The sequence below is a fragment of the Cottoperca gobio genome, chromosome 3 (assembly GCF_900634415.1).
Source record: "Cottoperca gobio chromosome 3, fCotGob3.1, whole genome shotgun sequence".
NCBI classification, from domain to species: domain Eukaryota; kingdom Metazoa; phylum Chordata; class Actinopteri; order Perciformes; family Bovichtidae; genus Cottoperca; species Cottoperca gobio.
This window is the reverse complement of record NC_041357.1, coordinates 20281206-20297512: the sequence shown is the minus strand read 5'-3', so window position 1 is coordinate 20297512 and position 16307 is coordinate 20281206. Positions and strand designations below refer to the sequence as shown.

At 41.5% G+C, this 16307-nt stretch overlaps 1 protein-coding gene across 1 annotated transcript in view; it reads right to left on the bottom strand.

Annotated features, from left to right (window-relative positions):
- The window catches only part of LOC115003892 (hepatocyte nuclear factor 4-gamma), a 125876-nt gene extending 114747 nt beyond the window's left edge, over window positions 1-11129 (bottom strand). Inside the window, 1 exon segment of the mRNA XM_075074110.1 lies at window positions 10898-11129. Within this exon segment, the coding sequence (XP_074930211.1) occupies window positions 10898-11129 (232 nt within the window).
- Between the last annotated feature and the right edge of the window lie 5178 nt (window positions 11130-16307).

Genomic DNA, 16307 nt, shown 5'->3' with positions numbered 1-16307 from the left:
AAAGAAATGATCACTCTTTTTTTAGCCTGAATCTGAAAGATATCACTCCACTTTATACAGTAAGTGACAATAATTTGAAAATCTTAAATCATCTAGGCCTAGCATATATTTTTTGGCTAATGTAAGCATATTTTTTAGTGACATTTTCCAGCTAATTTTCAGCTTCTATTAAACAACAATTTATGATGAAAAAACAAAGCCTTTCTAACCTTCGCAATTTATAGAAATGAATTATTTTTTTGTTAATTACTTAATTAAATAAAATTTTCATCTATGATTTAGGTAGATGTTTGGACTTAACTTTAAGGTGAAATTGAACAGTTAAAAATGAGGAAAATAAATTAATTCACAAGTAATGCCAATTAAATCAGCCATTGAAATTATTGAAATTATAAATTAGGCAGATCCTAAACCACAACATTTTTCACAGATTAAGTTAATGATTTTACTTTTGCATGTTTTGGTGGTTACAGATAATTTTACATTGCCCTAAATTCATATATATTTGTTTTATTTGTGTACAATATTATAATATAATATTGATGGACATCTAGCAGGAGGAAAACAAATCTGCATGTGGCCTGAAAATCCTGAATACTTTTTGACTTCTAACCATTTTCTGTTCAGGGCAGTTAAGATGTATTTAAATGAATAATGTTGTCAGTTGGAGGTATTGATTGTAGGATTGCGAAGGTGTAAGTAAAATGGAGCAATGATGCGTCTGCTCTGGGGTGAGCCCTGTGAACAGAGAGGACCCGAGGATAATGAGGCATAATGCTGCCTGAGACAGGGCCTCCTGCCGAATAAATCCCAAATTATACCCCAGACCAAGTGAACATTCTCCTGGGGGCCGGAAGGTCAAGTCCACGACCCCTGACCCCAGAGAGTCTGGGTCTGGATAGGAGGTGAGGCAGGAGGCTGAACATGGCTGCTGATGATGATGGCGAGGGAAGTGCCTGTGTCCTGGTTGTTGTCTGTCTCTGCAGCATGCTGTCCTCAACCCCGCTCCTCCCTGCTTGATTTTAGCTAACACGCCATCTATTATTTAGCAGACTTATTAAAAGTTATTTCAGAGCCACCAGGTCCTGCCAGATGACCTGAGAAAGGGGGCCTCCTGAGTGGCCAGACAGACTGGAAAATCCAAATGGACACAGTGGAACTGCTAAAACAAACAGAAAACACTGCCTGCATTATTAAGAGGCGCATTCACTATAGGAGAAATAAGAGCTCTTCAATATTTCACAAGCACAATCTTAAATATAGATAAATGTTTAATTAAAGCCAACTTTTGCAGTATATGTAAGAGAAAACAAAATAAAAGCCCAAAACGGTAAATGACATTTTAGCGAGGTACTCTAATAAAAAGCAAAAATACTCTTACAAATAGACGTCTTGTAGTGCATTATATAAGCAAAAATCATTGATCATAAAAGATCATGTAAACAAGCTTTATTTTAAAACTTTATGAGATTTTACCAGAATGAAGCAGAAATAAGCCATTATTGTGGAAAAGTTCACAATGGTAATATAGTTTCAAAGTGTACACTATTTTAGATTTAAAATCTGAATATTTATTTAGTCAAATACAATTGTTATTGTCAAAACATCTGTAAATATCTTTTATTACATGTGAGTATTTAAATACAACAACAAACAAGAAAAATGTAAGAGAGAATAGTTTTCTCTCTTTTTAACACTATTTTAATTTAACAAACAATAAAAGAGGCACTCAATTCAAATGTATTGACTTATCTCTAGGAGACTGGCTTAACCTATGTCTTGACACAGGTTTGCCTTGGTCTGTGCATAGTTTTGAATATTCATATCTTTGTTGAAGAAGCGTGACATAACCTTTTCCCCCTTAATGTGATGTGTGCACATGCACTTCCCAGCTGTGTCCAGAGAGGGCGGGGCTATATGGGGAGTTTTGGGGGGGTGAACGGCGTATAGAGAAGGAGCTGGCCGGGGCGGAAAGGTCAGGGGAGGCAGGAGACAGGCGGGCTGGCCGACTGCTAAATCTTTGAACCTAACAGATGGTGAAGGTTAGGTGACGTCCCCTCGCCTGGCCTTTCCCCAGTAATTGAGGATAATTTGTGCACCAAAGAGAGCAGGCCTGTCCACTGTCAGGCCCAGAGAGGAGAGACGAGGTTAATATGAAAATGATTTTGCATTACGGCTGGCTTTGTGAGGCTGGCCGCAATCCTAATCCTGGCCTGAGGCAGTGGGAATGAAGAAGTGTCACCCTGGGTCCAGGCGCCACGCCACGCACATGAATACATCTCCAACCCATGGCCCTGTGCCCCCCATTAACCAGCACTCTGCCAGGGCCGATTACATACTCCCACTCAGGAGCCAGGCAGGCTTTGGGGGCATTTTAGGGAGGCTTGGGAGTGAACTGACATCAACCTTTATCCCATAAGAACAAAAGAGGTGCAGAAAGGCCATGTGACATCAACGAGGGTTTTTCACCTCTGCCCACAACTACTGTAGCAGAGCACATCACTTCCCTTTTGCATCTAAAATCGGATCAGGATCACTTGGTCACTTGGTCACTTGGTCACTTGATCACTCGGAAGTTTTTCAAATCTTCTAAATATATTTTTGCTTGAGGAAAAAAAACTGTGCAAATGTGTTGAAATTTTACAGCCAGTTGGATCATTTATTTCTCCTTTCTCTGTGGTCCATTTTTGGAGAGACACCAGTTTGTAATGTGACTAGATTGGCTGGACTTCCCCACAGCACAAGCCTGTCAAGTCGCAACTGTGGGACCAATTCTGTCTAGAAAGTTGCCTCTTTGGTGTGATGAAGTAATTTACAACTATATTGATCTAATAGTCAAACTGGGCATGTTAACCTGAAGAGCCTTGGAGGGAGTTTCTGGGAGAATGGAGGTGCCCCAGGGACCCTCTCATAAGCTCAAGCAAGACACAAAAGACAGAGATGTAATTTAAAATGTTAGCAGAGGCCTGGGCCCTCACTGTAGTGCTGCAGTCCTGCCAAAGCTTCGGAGAAATATTCTAATTGTAAAGATTTCATAGTAAAAACCCTGGCACTTTTTGTTGTCTTTACGTATTTGATTCATTAAAAATAACTTTCCCTGTAGAGTATGTCTTTAAACACACACACACACACACACACACACACACACACACACACACACACACACACACACACACACACACACACACACACATAGGGAATACAGTACAAATGTTGCTAAACGTATTCATAGTTGTAGAATCGTAATAGAATTCCAATCTACATTCTGAGAATCAATGTTTAAATCAGTAGAAGATAAAAGATGCATGTTTTATACCCAATATGTCTAGTAAAGATGAGTATCAATAACATCACCACATAAAACATTATCAAATATATTTGTGTACATTTTGTTTGTACAACACAACCATCTATTTTGCTATTAGTGCTTATATTAATTTACAATTTAATACTCGAGTGTGTGTGTGTGTGTGTGTGTGTGTGTGTGTGTGTGTGTGTGTGGGTGTGTGTGTGTGTGTGTGTGTGTGTGTGTGTGTGTGTGTGTGTGTGTGTGTGTGTGTGTGTGTGTGTGTGTGTCGAGCTGGGTGGCCCGTGGGCTCCCCCAGGTGTAGTCCAGATGAAGGGGTCTTTAGCGGGGCGTCCCTGCTGCGGTGCCCTCTGCTTGTCTGTCTTGTTCCCCAGGAGCAGCAAGCTTTAAAGTAGCTGTAAGTAGCCTGTGACCTCCTCCTCCAGCGTGGCCTGTGTGAGCTGGAGAAGAACCCTCCCAGCCCTGGAGGATAGTCCCTGGCTAACTACAGTCCCCATCCCTCTCCACCTCTTTCATGGCCTTCCGTGCACACGGGAGCCCCTGTTAAAGTTTTAGTAAACTGAAACATGTTCATGTACAGAATGGAGATTAATGATGATGTATTGGCTTAGCTCACACCACTAATTTTGTTAGAATACAATCATTGTCAAAGATGAAGGAGTTTGGTTCAATAGGGCAGGCAGAGGGGTGCTCATACTCTCCTTTCTCCCTCCATCTTTCTCTCTCTAGCCACCCCACCCCCCCCTCTCCACCTCCTGTGCTTTATGGGGATTGGTGAGTTGTCAGGTCAGTTGTTCCCTCTGAGGAAGAAGGGTGAATGAAAAGTGTATACTGCTTCTCTAAACAATGAGAGAAACAGCTGTTTTATGCAGCTCGTAGGCCATCTTCTTTTCACTGTGGAATACAGAGATGCACGGACATGCGTGCGCACACACACACACACACACACACACACACACACACACACACACACACACACACACACACACACACACACGTAAAATCTGGTGGTATGATTGAATTTTGTTTCCTACTATATTTCGTGATGCAACTCATATTTCAGCAAATCACAAGAAAGATTTTTTTCAGGCAGTGCAAATCTTATTTGTTTGCTCTCTCACCAGGGGTGCATTTCGATAACTTTTTTTTTCTGTAGTTGGAGATGTTATCGTGCATGTGTTTTCTATTTTACATGTGCAAGTTGGAGACCGGGGAAGAACCAATGGCCCAACAGGGCTTTCTGTATTATTGTCTTCTGATTATTTCACTCTTTATTTTATTTATTTTTTTGCTCCAATTGGAAAAAATAACATTCATCGTTCCTTTGACCTGCAAGATCATGGCAGAAAGTATGTCTTTGAAAAGTAAAACAAAAAATCCACTTTTAAATAAGATCAATTGTAAACAAACCCAGGGCAACCCTTTGAAAGGCCCCGCCAAGAGATTTACCTTGCCCTGTGGCAAATAATATTTTTTGAACTGGGTTTAAATTTCAAGTGTCTTGGGTTTATAAAAACCTGGAACAAAAGAAAGCCAGTCTCTGAACAGCAAAGATTATCTGCTGGTTGGGCAAGATGTCAAGATTGCCTTTTTGTTGTCTCAAATACAGGGCCAGATCTAGGGTTTGGCAAATCCCAGAATAAACCTCAGAATATATCCCTACTTACTTGAATTTAGTAGGATCACTATAAAACCACATCTGCATTCACAGTTTGAGATAGACCTTATCACTATGTTGAATTTTCACAAGCTATATCCTTTCAAGATTTCTTTAAATGTAGCATATTTGCCCATATTTTTTTCTCCTTGAAATATTTATTAGTTTCTTGGTTTAAACAACATTTTACCTTTTTTCCTGCTTTGCGAGAATTGTTCAAACCTTTAATGGACTCAGAATATTATTGTGCGTCATTAGAATATCATTTTTTACAGTTTCCACGTATGTTATGCACTATAATTTGATGACTAATTATAGAAAGAGAAAAACAATGTGGTTGTGCTGGCTTGCTCTGGAATAGCTTTCTTTTAGGGTGATAACCATAGCAATAACTATTTACTGTTTCTTGGTAATAACAGTACTAGGAAACCAAGTAATGACTGTTCCCTTGATCAGTCCCATATTGAGACATGATGAAAGCATATGGGAATTTGTTATAGGGGCCTGGTGTGACATCCATTACTCCTTAATATCCTGCAATCTTTCCACTCTCCTCTCTCCTTTGCCCCCAAAATCCACATCTCTGAGAATACTACACCCCACCTCAGCACGCACATTCCCACCTCTTCATTTTGCCTGCTGAGACACATTTTGTCTTTTGTTTGTTGATGTTATTTAAAAAAGAGAACACATCAGAGAGGAATGGCTAAGTAATCATAAACGAAAGCTGCTGCTGCACCTGAGTCACTTTTCTTTTAATTGGATGCAGCTTTTAAGTGAACTTCAGTGGCTGGGTACAGGGAGGAACAGTACTGTCTGTTATTTGGTTTTTCTTTGTAGTAAGCCCTTGTCAGAGCCAAATAAACCCAGTGCAGCGCACCGATCGGGCAACCTTTCCCTGCAAACCATTGCGCCCCAGCAAGAGAGCCTTCTCTGTCATCTGATGTTCCACTCTACTTAAAACAGAGCAGGGGGGTTGAGTGTAGAAAAAGCGAGAAGCCACAGCCCCGCTATCATCATTTTATTTTGATTCCCCCCCCCCCCCCATCCCATTCTTTAATCCCTCTGATGAAGTCTGGACAGGCACAGGCATGCTCTCGCAGACAGCAATTTCACTGCACCATATGCGCCTCACACATCGGATGGCAGGGAGGAGAGGGGTCTGTCGGGAGCACAGTCAGGAGACGGGAGAGAGGAAGAAAATACACGACATGATATCGAGAATGGGCTGCAGTCGGGGCACACTGATACCCCGTGATGTTTGTCTGCAGCATCCGCTTATGCTCCTTTAGCAACGTGCCCATCACGCATTTACCGTTACAAAAACTCACCGCATGACACATGTCTCATATAACGCTCGACCTGTTCTGAAATATTAGCACTGATGCAGGTAAACAAATGAGCCAGGTACTTACACAAAAGGAGCCAGGTACCCACACAAAATGGTGGTATGCTGTGCGCTGTTTGGCCCCTCCCTGCGCTGAGGATGTGGTGCCGACACCCTGATCATGTGATAAGAGAGGGAAAATAGCTGCGCGTCTACTGTGGTTGCCTTCAGACTTCCCTGTTTTTTCCGTACGACCAGAGGAGATGCCTTTTAATTTGAGTGGAGACAAGCATTGGTGCAAGACGGAAGGACAAATAGAGAGACAACTAATGTTTCTTCAGATATAGTTTTGCAAAAATCCAATGCAGACATACATAACATATATAATCAGGGAACATAAATTAGAATTTTCAAGTAGTATTTGAATGTATGTGATGTCTTTTAGTGCTACAAACAAGAACCACATCCTACAGAAAGAGATGCACGTCCCTGTAAAGGGGACAGAAAGGGGATGGGTGGAGGGTAAAATAATTTAATTTGGGTCAATAGACCTTGCCCAGTTACATACAAGGGGAGATCCATAACCCTGCTTGTACCTTGATCTGCTTGCATTTTCAGCACACTGTGTGCTGACAAAGCAGGTTGCTCCTTAAATCTCGCACTTGCTTCATATATACATAATATATCTATCTCTTATCCTCGAGACCTGTTTACTCCCCCGGTGAAATATGTGTAGACCTCAGGAGGGACTCGCTGCACTCGTTCTTCTCTCAGAGAGGGAGAGAGAGTGGAAAGGAGAGGATCTCAGTGAGGGTGGGTGGTGGGGTTGGGGGGTGGTGGGTTGTGGGGGACAGAAGGTTACACTTAAGCTCTGATTGGGTAGTATGTAATTAAGGCTGCATTTGGCAGCTTTCAATTTTAGGTGAGAATTGAAGGGGAATTAGAGTGACTGTGTCTATTACTAAGCTCACCTGAGAGCTCAGGAGCATGTATCACTTCTCCGAAGCTCAGTCCTGTCTCATAGATTACTCCACAATGGGCTCGCTGACATTGGGATGCTGCTAAGATGGGCTGGCTTCGTTCAAGTGAATTCAGTGTTTCTGGTGGAGGAAAACAAACTGCAATTAATTTACTCATGTTTGATGAAGATGCTCTGATTGAACCACTTTTGCTCTCTTATACAGAAACAAAAAAATAGAGCGCAAAGCTTCTCAGCTGTTTCTAACCAAACCAACCGCTGTGAAACGTTCTTCACAGTATCGCATCAGTATCATCGCATCCATGCCCGGTTGGACAGTGGCTCCAGTGAATCGTTTTAAATGTATTTTAAATGGCAATAATGAGGCCTGCTGAGTGATTGATGCTGTCAGCGTACAGCGTATACCTATGCAACCTCGGGCCCAGCAGGTGTAGATCAGCAGCACATTAGACAGACAGGGGGAAATGTGGCACGCATGTGGCGATGTCTGGGAGAAGAGACATACATCAGCTGTCCCTCCGCAGTACATACCGTAGCTCCTGGAAATGTGGTAAGAGCTCTGCCCAGGAGGATCTGTATAATGCTCTTCATTTGCTGCAGGCAAAACTGAGGCATCCCAGGGTATTGATCCAACTATTGACATCATTTGACGGTTCCTTTCAAGCATATTGTTAGGCTGCCAAAGAAAGTGAGCGAAAGTGTATAGGGGTGAACTCTCTGTCATCAGGGCGGCACGTGTGTAATGTAGTACATACATATTCAAAGGTCTTCTTCAAAAAGAATACCGCGCCCTGACCCTGAGCAGCTTGGCCTCAGACTTCTTCAACCTCTCCGAACCAGGAAAGCCTGCAGCTCTATAGAGTTTATCATCTCTTTTTCTTTTCTCTTTCATTTCGGGCCCACATCCTAAATTTCTGAATTGTCAGTTTGGTTGTTTTTTAATCAATTAATTATAACGTTGTGGTTATTATAATGAAATTCAGCAATGGGACAGGACAATGGATTTGGATTTTCTTTAGCTTCTGAGTGAAATACGCTTTTAATTGAGCAATTTGGCGGTTTCCCTTGGACTGTGAGAGACTGTTGCTGTGTCCAGTCAGCATTTGGGCTGTGGAGGCTGCCCTTGACTTTGAGCCGTTCCCAGGCTCTTGAGGGGCTCCGAGGGGACAGCTTTGTGTGACGCACAGAGAGCAGATGTTCTTCTGCATTTGTTGTGGCCGGTTTGGGATGCTGTCTCTGTCCAGACTTGACCTCTGACCCTTTAGGTTGATTAGCATTCTCCCGAAGTAGGGGTCAAAAAACATACCTCACATGCTCAGTGAAAGCTTTGGAGTGAAGATGGAGAGAAATCTGTTTTCTGTGAATAATCTCTTTTTAATTTAATATGGTCGGTTTTATCGGAAAATACAGCAGATTTTATTTTGTGGGATATTGGTAATTTCATTAGTCTGTAGAAGGCCTGGTAAGGATTCATTTTGCTGAAGTGAGCAAAATGTATGACATTTATTTAGAAAAAGTTTTATTTTGGAGTTTGAATCAGTCAGGTTTTAAAAAAACCCCATTTATAATAAATAGAATAAGACACTATACGTCTAAAACTATAATAAGATGATGATTTTGTAGTTTAAAAAGTAAATGGTTTCATTTGTTTTTACATTTTCTCTCTCTTCTTTTCTTGCAGTAAACTTAAAGATTCATAGAATAAGACTTATTGTTAAAAATCACACTCTTCACACTCTTCATTAGTTCAGCTGCAGGTTTCAGGGTACAACAGATTCTTCCTGACTCGAGACTGTTTGTGTACTTCATGCATGTTTTTCGGAGGACTCATACATGCCATGATGGAGTATGAGCAATGGATCCCGGCTGAACTAGGAATATATTACACTGGTCTTAAATAGCCAGGTCTTAAATTTGCAGTGGCAACTCTATCTGTCAAATGTGGGTCCTCTCCTGTGCCTTTCCTTCCTCTCACCATGTATCTCACAGCAGTGAGATGTTGTGAAGCTGCTCCCCACTGACCACCTTCAGGCCCTGGGGCTTTCTGTGGAGAATGAGCTACTTGCTGACCCCTTCAATAACATTCAATCATGGGTATCATTCACAATTCTTGTAACTATATTCAGACTTTATAATGTGACAGGCTCTGTCAAAATCTAGATTATTGGAATAGAAGTTCAACTTAAAATTTCCTCCAATGGATCATTTGTGAGGGGGGGGGGGGGGTCTAATAGTGTTACTGAGAGGTGTGCTGAAAGGATGGAAAGCCTTTCAGAATATTGATTCCTGTTGAATCAGGAAAGGCAACTTTCCTTGAGTTTATCAAACTTAACGCAGTGTGAAACAATATACAGAAAGTTCGTTAGCGCGGCTGACAGGATGATGTAAGTATTACTGACTGTGGGGTTTGATGCTGGCAAATGTACAGATGTTGGCAAATAGATCTTTTTGTGTATTTTCTTTCTTTGGTATTCCACGTGAAACATTCAGCCTCAACATCTTAATTCATAATAATTCTCAAAATGAAAAATCTTAAATGATTGTGTATGCACCTAAACATTATAAGCATGATCATTAAGTCATTTCACACCTGAGACTGGAATTTAAAGGGGTTTTGACATGGTGTTAGTATAATATTTGCTGTGCTGCAAAAGAAATGTCTTCTATTGTTCTATATTATCCCCATCAATTACATTTATTAACCTCTACTTAACATCTTATTCTTGCCTTATACGAGGCAGTTTTTGTATCGAATCCTGACTTGATTCAGTGTTGATTGGGTAAGAATGACAAAAAGCTATTGTAGATTTGTATCGTCCCTCCCTTCAGAGACATGCTGTACGAACTCCAGTTTATTTGACCTCAGCCACATTGTTGACTCTTTCAAGGTAATGGGAAGCATCTTATTCTGTTGTCTGAGGTACGGCAATTTCTGCTTTCGCTATGAAAGTTTCTCCAGGATCAAAGACTCTTTCATGCATTAATAAAGGGTGTTTTGTGAGAGTCTTATTAGCTGTAATGTGCTGTCTGGTAATTCATGTCTGATGGCAGCTGAGCGTCAGTTGTAGGCGGAAGAATGAAAGCGCACAGACAGTGTTGTATTTCAATATTGCTGCCTTTATGGGTACCGGGGCTAAATTTATATTGATCTGAATTTGATAATGATTCTATTAGCTCTATTAAATTTGTATATATTCAAGGGCTCAGTTACACACCGAAACAGAAAAAAGAGCCAAAGAAAACAAATTAGTGTTTAAGGGTGGATTGTGTTGCATGTAATCTAAGAGGGGACCATTGGTGGGGATCATCAGGAACTCTCAGTGAAGGTAACAAGGAGAGAGTAAGAGGCCTTGTTTGTGCATGTGTGAGTGTGTAAATATCAAAATGGCTTCTTGCTGATAGTTATTAATGCAGATTTAATCAATTATTCACACTGTGTGTATACGTGTATGAGTGTGCACAGGGTCTGGGTACATTTAAAAAAAATGAATTGTTTAGATTTTTTAATTAGTTATCTTCTTTTCTGTCTTTATTTTAAGGTTATCACACTCACCTGCACATTGAGTGAAACAGGGGCTGGTCTGGGTTACTTGTTAATAACACGCTGACCAATTATTGGCATCTCACTGACACTGGTCAGCAGGTTCTGCCAATACCTGTCTCCTACTATCATGGCCAGACAGAGGTCATTATCAGAGATCTGGCCCCCAATGGGGACCTGAGGGACTCCACTATACACTGGCTCAACAGGCCTATAGCCGAGACAGGTCAGGTCAACGCAAACCCCCACCCGCCCACCCCGACCTCTCTCCGTCTTCATCCTCTGCCTCTCTGTTCCCGTCTCATCATCTTGAGTCATCGTCAAGGGTTTACTGGCACACCTCGATATTTTCTTAGTTTCTGTGGATGTTTTCTATCAGTAGATTTAAAGCCATGTAGGTTATCAACACTGAGCGCCTCCGAGCTTTGCCTGTGGCCCCTGCAGTTGCAGTTGATACAGAGGAATCACAACTCAGCCTCAGTGTTTTCATTTCAGTTGGCAGCATGAGGCTGATAAATCTTTGGGAAAACACTCATTTTGACGGTATGCATATGGATTTGTCCCTCGAAGGTAATGGGTATTGTATACTTAGGAGAATTAACATAAGACATTTTACACAGTCTAAGAAAAATATAATTCATGCATAATTGATTGGCGGCTTGATTGCCTGAGTTTACTGTCATTTTTCTGTAGTGAGACAAAGTCTTTCCTCGGGCTGTTTAGCCTAATGGACTTTGGGGATATTTAATTTAGGGCTGTCCAGAAGCAGAAATGGATCTCCAGAACTCTCACTCTCTTTTATATAACATGTTCGGCTCCCACCACTTAAATTACTCTCATTTAGCATGCAAACCCATGGTCAGAGCCAGTCTAATTGCCTGTCATTTTGATGAACTCCATCAGCTTATTTAGATTTGTTGTGCGTTACATCCCAGTTTGAGGTGCAGGTGAGGAGAGTGGTACTATTGGCAAGCTTTCATATTGTATTTGATGTTGTAGATTAAATATTCGGTTAGATGTGTGTTTCATCACATGCTTTCAGTTTCAAATGTCCAACATAAGTGCCTTGTTAGTGGAATTGAGACATAATAGACATACAAGGCATAATGTGCTCCAAAAAGTCTATTGTTTCAGGAAATACAGTATATTGCACATTAGTAAAAAGAGCATGTTTCTTTAAGACAATGCAATGCAATTTTTTTTAAATACAAAATTCTATCTTACTGTTGATTTCTTTAAACACAGTTGTGAAAGTAGTTTAAAAGTATCAATCATGAGCGTCTGTGTGTTCTTTGGTCATTCTGATATAATCCCTAAAATGTGTAAATCGTCAATCACTGATGTGTTTTTGAGATCTTTTTTTGGAGAGTGATGAATGTAAACTAATTTCTGTTTACATATATACAGCCATGAGAAATGTGAATAACAGAAAGATTTTATTATCAACTTATCTATCTTTGCTGTTATATATACGGTCTATTATATCTAGTATTTTGTTTTATCTGTCTATTCTATCTACAGTATGGGAGGAAGGATGTTCATTTTTTTGTCAGTGAAACAAAAATACATCAACTACTAAAGGAAGCAACATATATATTTTTGGTTTTGTGCAGCAGAGGTTGTCTGAACCTCTTGGCATTAATAAATGCTCGCTGTGGTGCTGAAGCAGGTGATAGAGACTGTCTTCGGATGATGATACTTCTCCGTGCTTTATACTTACTAGTTTGTGTTTTGTTGGACAGGTTGTTTTAGTAATTAATACTTTTTATGCACAGGATAAACTCAGGAATGGGTTGGCAGAGCACTTTGTCACAAAGAGTGGTGGGATAAGAAAGACGGGCAATGGCATTCATAATGAACAGTTGAACAGTCCAGCATGGTGCTGACTGAAGAATGTAAAGAAGAAAGTCACACATGACTTGAAACCATGACCATTTTACATCTAAGCACTCGAGTTGAAAGTGTACAGCAGGCCTTATGATGAGTCAGAACGAGGGCCGTCGAATAGCTGTGTTCTGCAGCGGGCCCTTTCACAGCAGGGTGGACAGGGTGAACAGAAAGTGGCCAAGCCCCAGGTCGCCGCTTCATTATCCCTCTGTAACCATCCACATCAGCAGACACCTCCGCTCCAGCCCGCTGGGCCCGCCGGGCCTGCCGCTGCACCGGCCACTCGCCCGAGACGAAAGGCAATGAACTCCAAAACATGCCGTTCATCTTCCAGATGGAGTGATTTACTGATTTAGCATGGGCTCTGTCCCCCAAGAGCCACTGCACCCAGACACCAGCATTCCCCACTCTGCTGAATAAACATTTATATTCTTTAACTTGATGTTCTGATATTATGAAAATAGAAATCAAGCAGTCAAAATGCATTTGGAACATTTCTGTGCATAACCTACCGATCGAGAAAATAGAGAAAAATGACACTGGGGGAGTAAGTGAGGAAAAATGAATATATCTGACTGGACTGCAGTACTCAGAGGGAATTTGAAATTGTACTGGGGAGAGATGGGAGTCGGTGGTTTCTCTTTCCTGCTGAGCTGTACCAAATAGGGGATGGGGCATAGTTCTTTTTATTTCCCTTTTTTTTTTTATTACCCTTCCATGAAGGAGTTTTTTTAGAAGCTGGATTTTACTTCTGTAATTTTCTCATCACTCAGACGCAGCCACCTGTCTCTTCCCGAGATCCTCTTCCTTTGTCTCTTAAATAATAAGCCTACATCCGCATACGAAATGGGTTAAAGGAAAATGACCAGGGAGGGAAAGGAGAAGGTGTTGGTGAGGGGCGGCAAGAGATGAACAAGAATAATAATAAAAAAATACAAAAAACAGCACTCGCAATAGAAAACAGGGGGGGGGATACTAAAAGATGAGAGAGGTGACCTTTTTCTCCCTGGCTTGCGTCTGGCCATCAGTAAGCAGCCATGTTTGAGAGGGGAGCCATTTTCTTGCCCCGCTCATTACTGTGTTTTATATTCAGCTAGGTTGGGAGGCGCTGGTCACTGTTCAACCCTGCAGTCATGTCAGGCGTCAGTTGAAGGGTGTGTGTGTGTGTGTGTGTGTGTGTGTGTGTGTGTGTGTGTGTGTGTGTGTGTGTGTGTGTGTGTGTGTGTGTGTGTGTGTGTGTGTGGGCGTGTGTGTGTGTGTGTGTGTGTGTGTGTGTGTGTGTGTGTGTATGTGTGTGTGTATGTGTGTGTGTAAGGTTCGAGGGAGAGGCTGTGAAGGGGAGCCATGGGCACTCAGGATTAGACGGAAAGACCCCCGGGTTGGAGGCCAGAGCTCAAGTTCATCACTGCAGACAATTGAAAGCTCTTCAGAAAGCAATTGGGCTCTCAGTGATATTGACCTCTGTGGCGTGGACTGCGCTACAAAACTCTCCTCTCATCCACCGCCATCACAGCTGCACCTTAGCTCTTCGCTGTCTTGTCCCAGTCCAGTTTGTGTCCCCTCATACTCATCGGCTACTTTTAATTATAGCCCATAAGCGATTTGACCAAATGCCACGGCGACCGTGTGTGTTTATTTGTGATGTTCTTTTGCGTGTGCGACAGACAGAGGCGCTGTTTATCTGGGCATGCGCACAGGGGTCAGTCTGTGCTCTGAGTACAATACACAGCGACAGTGTAACCACCCACACACACACACACACACACACACACACACACACACACACACACACACACACACACACACACACACACACCGCCACCAACCCCTCTCTCCTGTCCTTCTCCCAACCCAACCTCCTCCCTCTTTACACCCCTTCACGAGGACATCTGCTCCCCCAGCGTAGCTGCCATTGTGATGCTCCACACTAACAGGGGTTTTAGCCACTGGTGGTGTGAAATTAAACAGCCACCTCGTCCCTTGATGATAAGTGGCGTCCTGTCTTCATGCTGCGGCTATCTCCCGTCACACAGCACAAGGTCACGCTTTCAAGGGTGAATTAGAGTTCACTATTGTAGAAAAAAAAGTGAACATGAAGGAGAGATAGTTGAAACTATCATCTTTGGACCTGTTTTGATTTTGATTTTGTGCAATTTTTTTCTATTGTTGACTGAACCTCCATCTGATACCAAATTGGACATGGATTTTACACTGCATCACCTCTGCCACGCTGCACCCATGTCCCCTTTTATGCCCTGAAAATGAACATCCACTGGGCTGTCTCATAATGGAAATAGAATATTCAGTGTATTTGATGCACAGGTGAATATTCAGTACATGATAATTGCACATTATTCAAAGACCTGCAATCAGAGAGGTGCACTTCAAAAAAGAAAGAGAGTCATAGAAGTAATGAAAAGGCTTCTTTTTTTTTTTTTTTTTCTTGGCAAATGATCTTTTTGAAATTAATAGTTAATATTTTAGTATTGCTATATATTTTTAATTCTCCCTTTGCATTTTTGCAAATATAATGTATCCTTCCACATTCATTTCACTGCGCAGCCTTGATGAGTACTTCAAATGTGAATTAAAGCACTCCATTTTAAGAGGAAAATGAGTAATAATTCAGAGATATTAATAATACATAATAATGCTATTCGGGAAAATTGAAAGTTTAAAAACAGAGAAGAGAGGAAGCATTACGTCTTGGATTGTTTGCTGGTGCTTTATGGATAAATCTGGAATATATTGTACACAAAATGGGGCAGGTTTACATATCATTGGTCTGGACGGGGGGGGGGGGGGGGGGGGGGGGTGAAGAACGCTACTTTAAAAGTCACATAGTTAGACGAGACCACCCATTAATATATATCGTCTCACTCGTTTATTTTTCAAGACTCTATCTCTCGTAACTTGTAACTTGGCGAAGCTGGCAGGGCGCAAAGATGCTGCAGACAGACGGAGGTGTGTGGCAGTGTAAGGAACAGTGGTGAAATAAGTGTGTGTGTGTGGGGGGGGGGAGAGGGAGGGTTAGAGGTGACTCTTTCACTTTCTTTCCCTGTCTCATAAGATGTCACTTTCTCCATTCACTTACTCTCTCTCAATTTAAGATGATTAAGCAAAGGAAATGAAATTCATTTTTTCCTCAGCAAGTCTTTTAAAAATAATATTAGAAAAGTCTCATGATTATGATAGTATTAAAATGATTGAGGTGGACTGTTAATGCCAATGGAGTAATTTTCCAGCTCTGCTTAAGCCCTAATAGCGGTGATAGAATGGCCTGGCTGGGCCCTGGGCCACATCATTTCCTTTCGCAGGTACAGTATATGGGCATCCTGTGGCTGAGGACCAAGCAGTTAAAAGGCCTATGGGGCAGACAGCTGGAAACTGAATTAGACTTCTTTATAATAAAGTGTAGCACAGTGGGCGTCACATGGATCATCAAAGAATTGTGTAAACAATTAACTTTGAATCTTTTTTTATAAATGTAGTAACATTATTATTATTAGTGCATTATTTGTTGCATTGATCTTTGTCTGAAGATTTTATCAGGGAGATTAAATCTATTCAAGTTTAGTTCGACTTTGTTGTGGAGAAAATGATATTTAG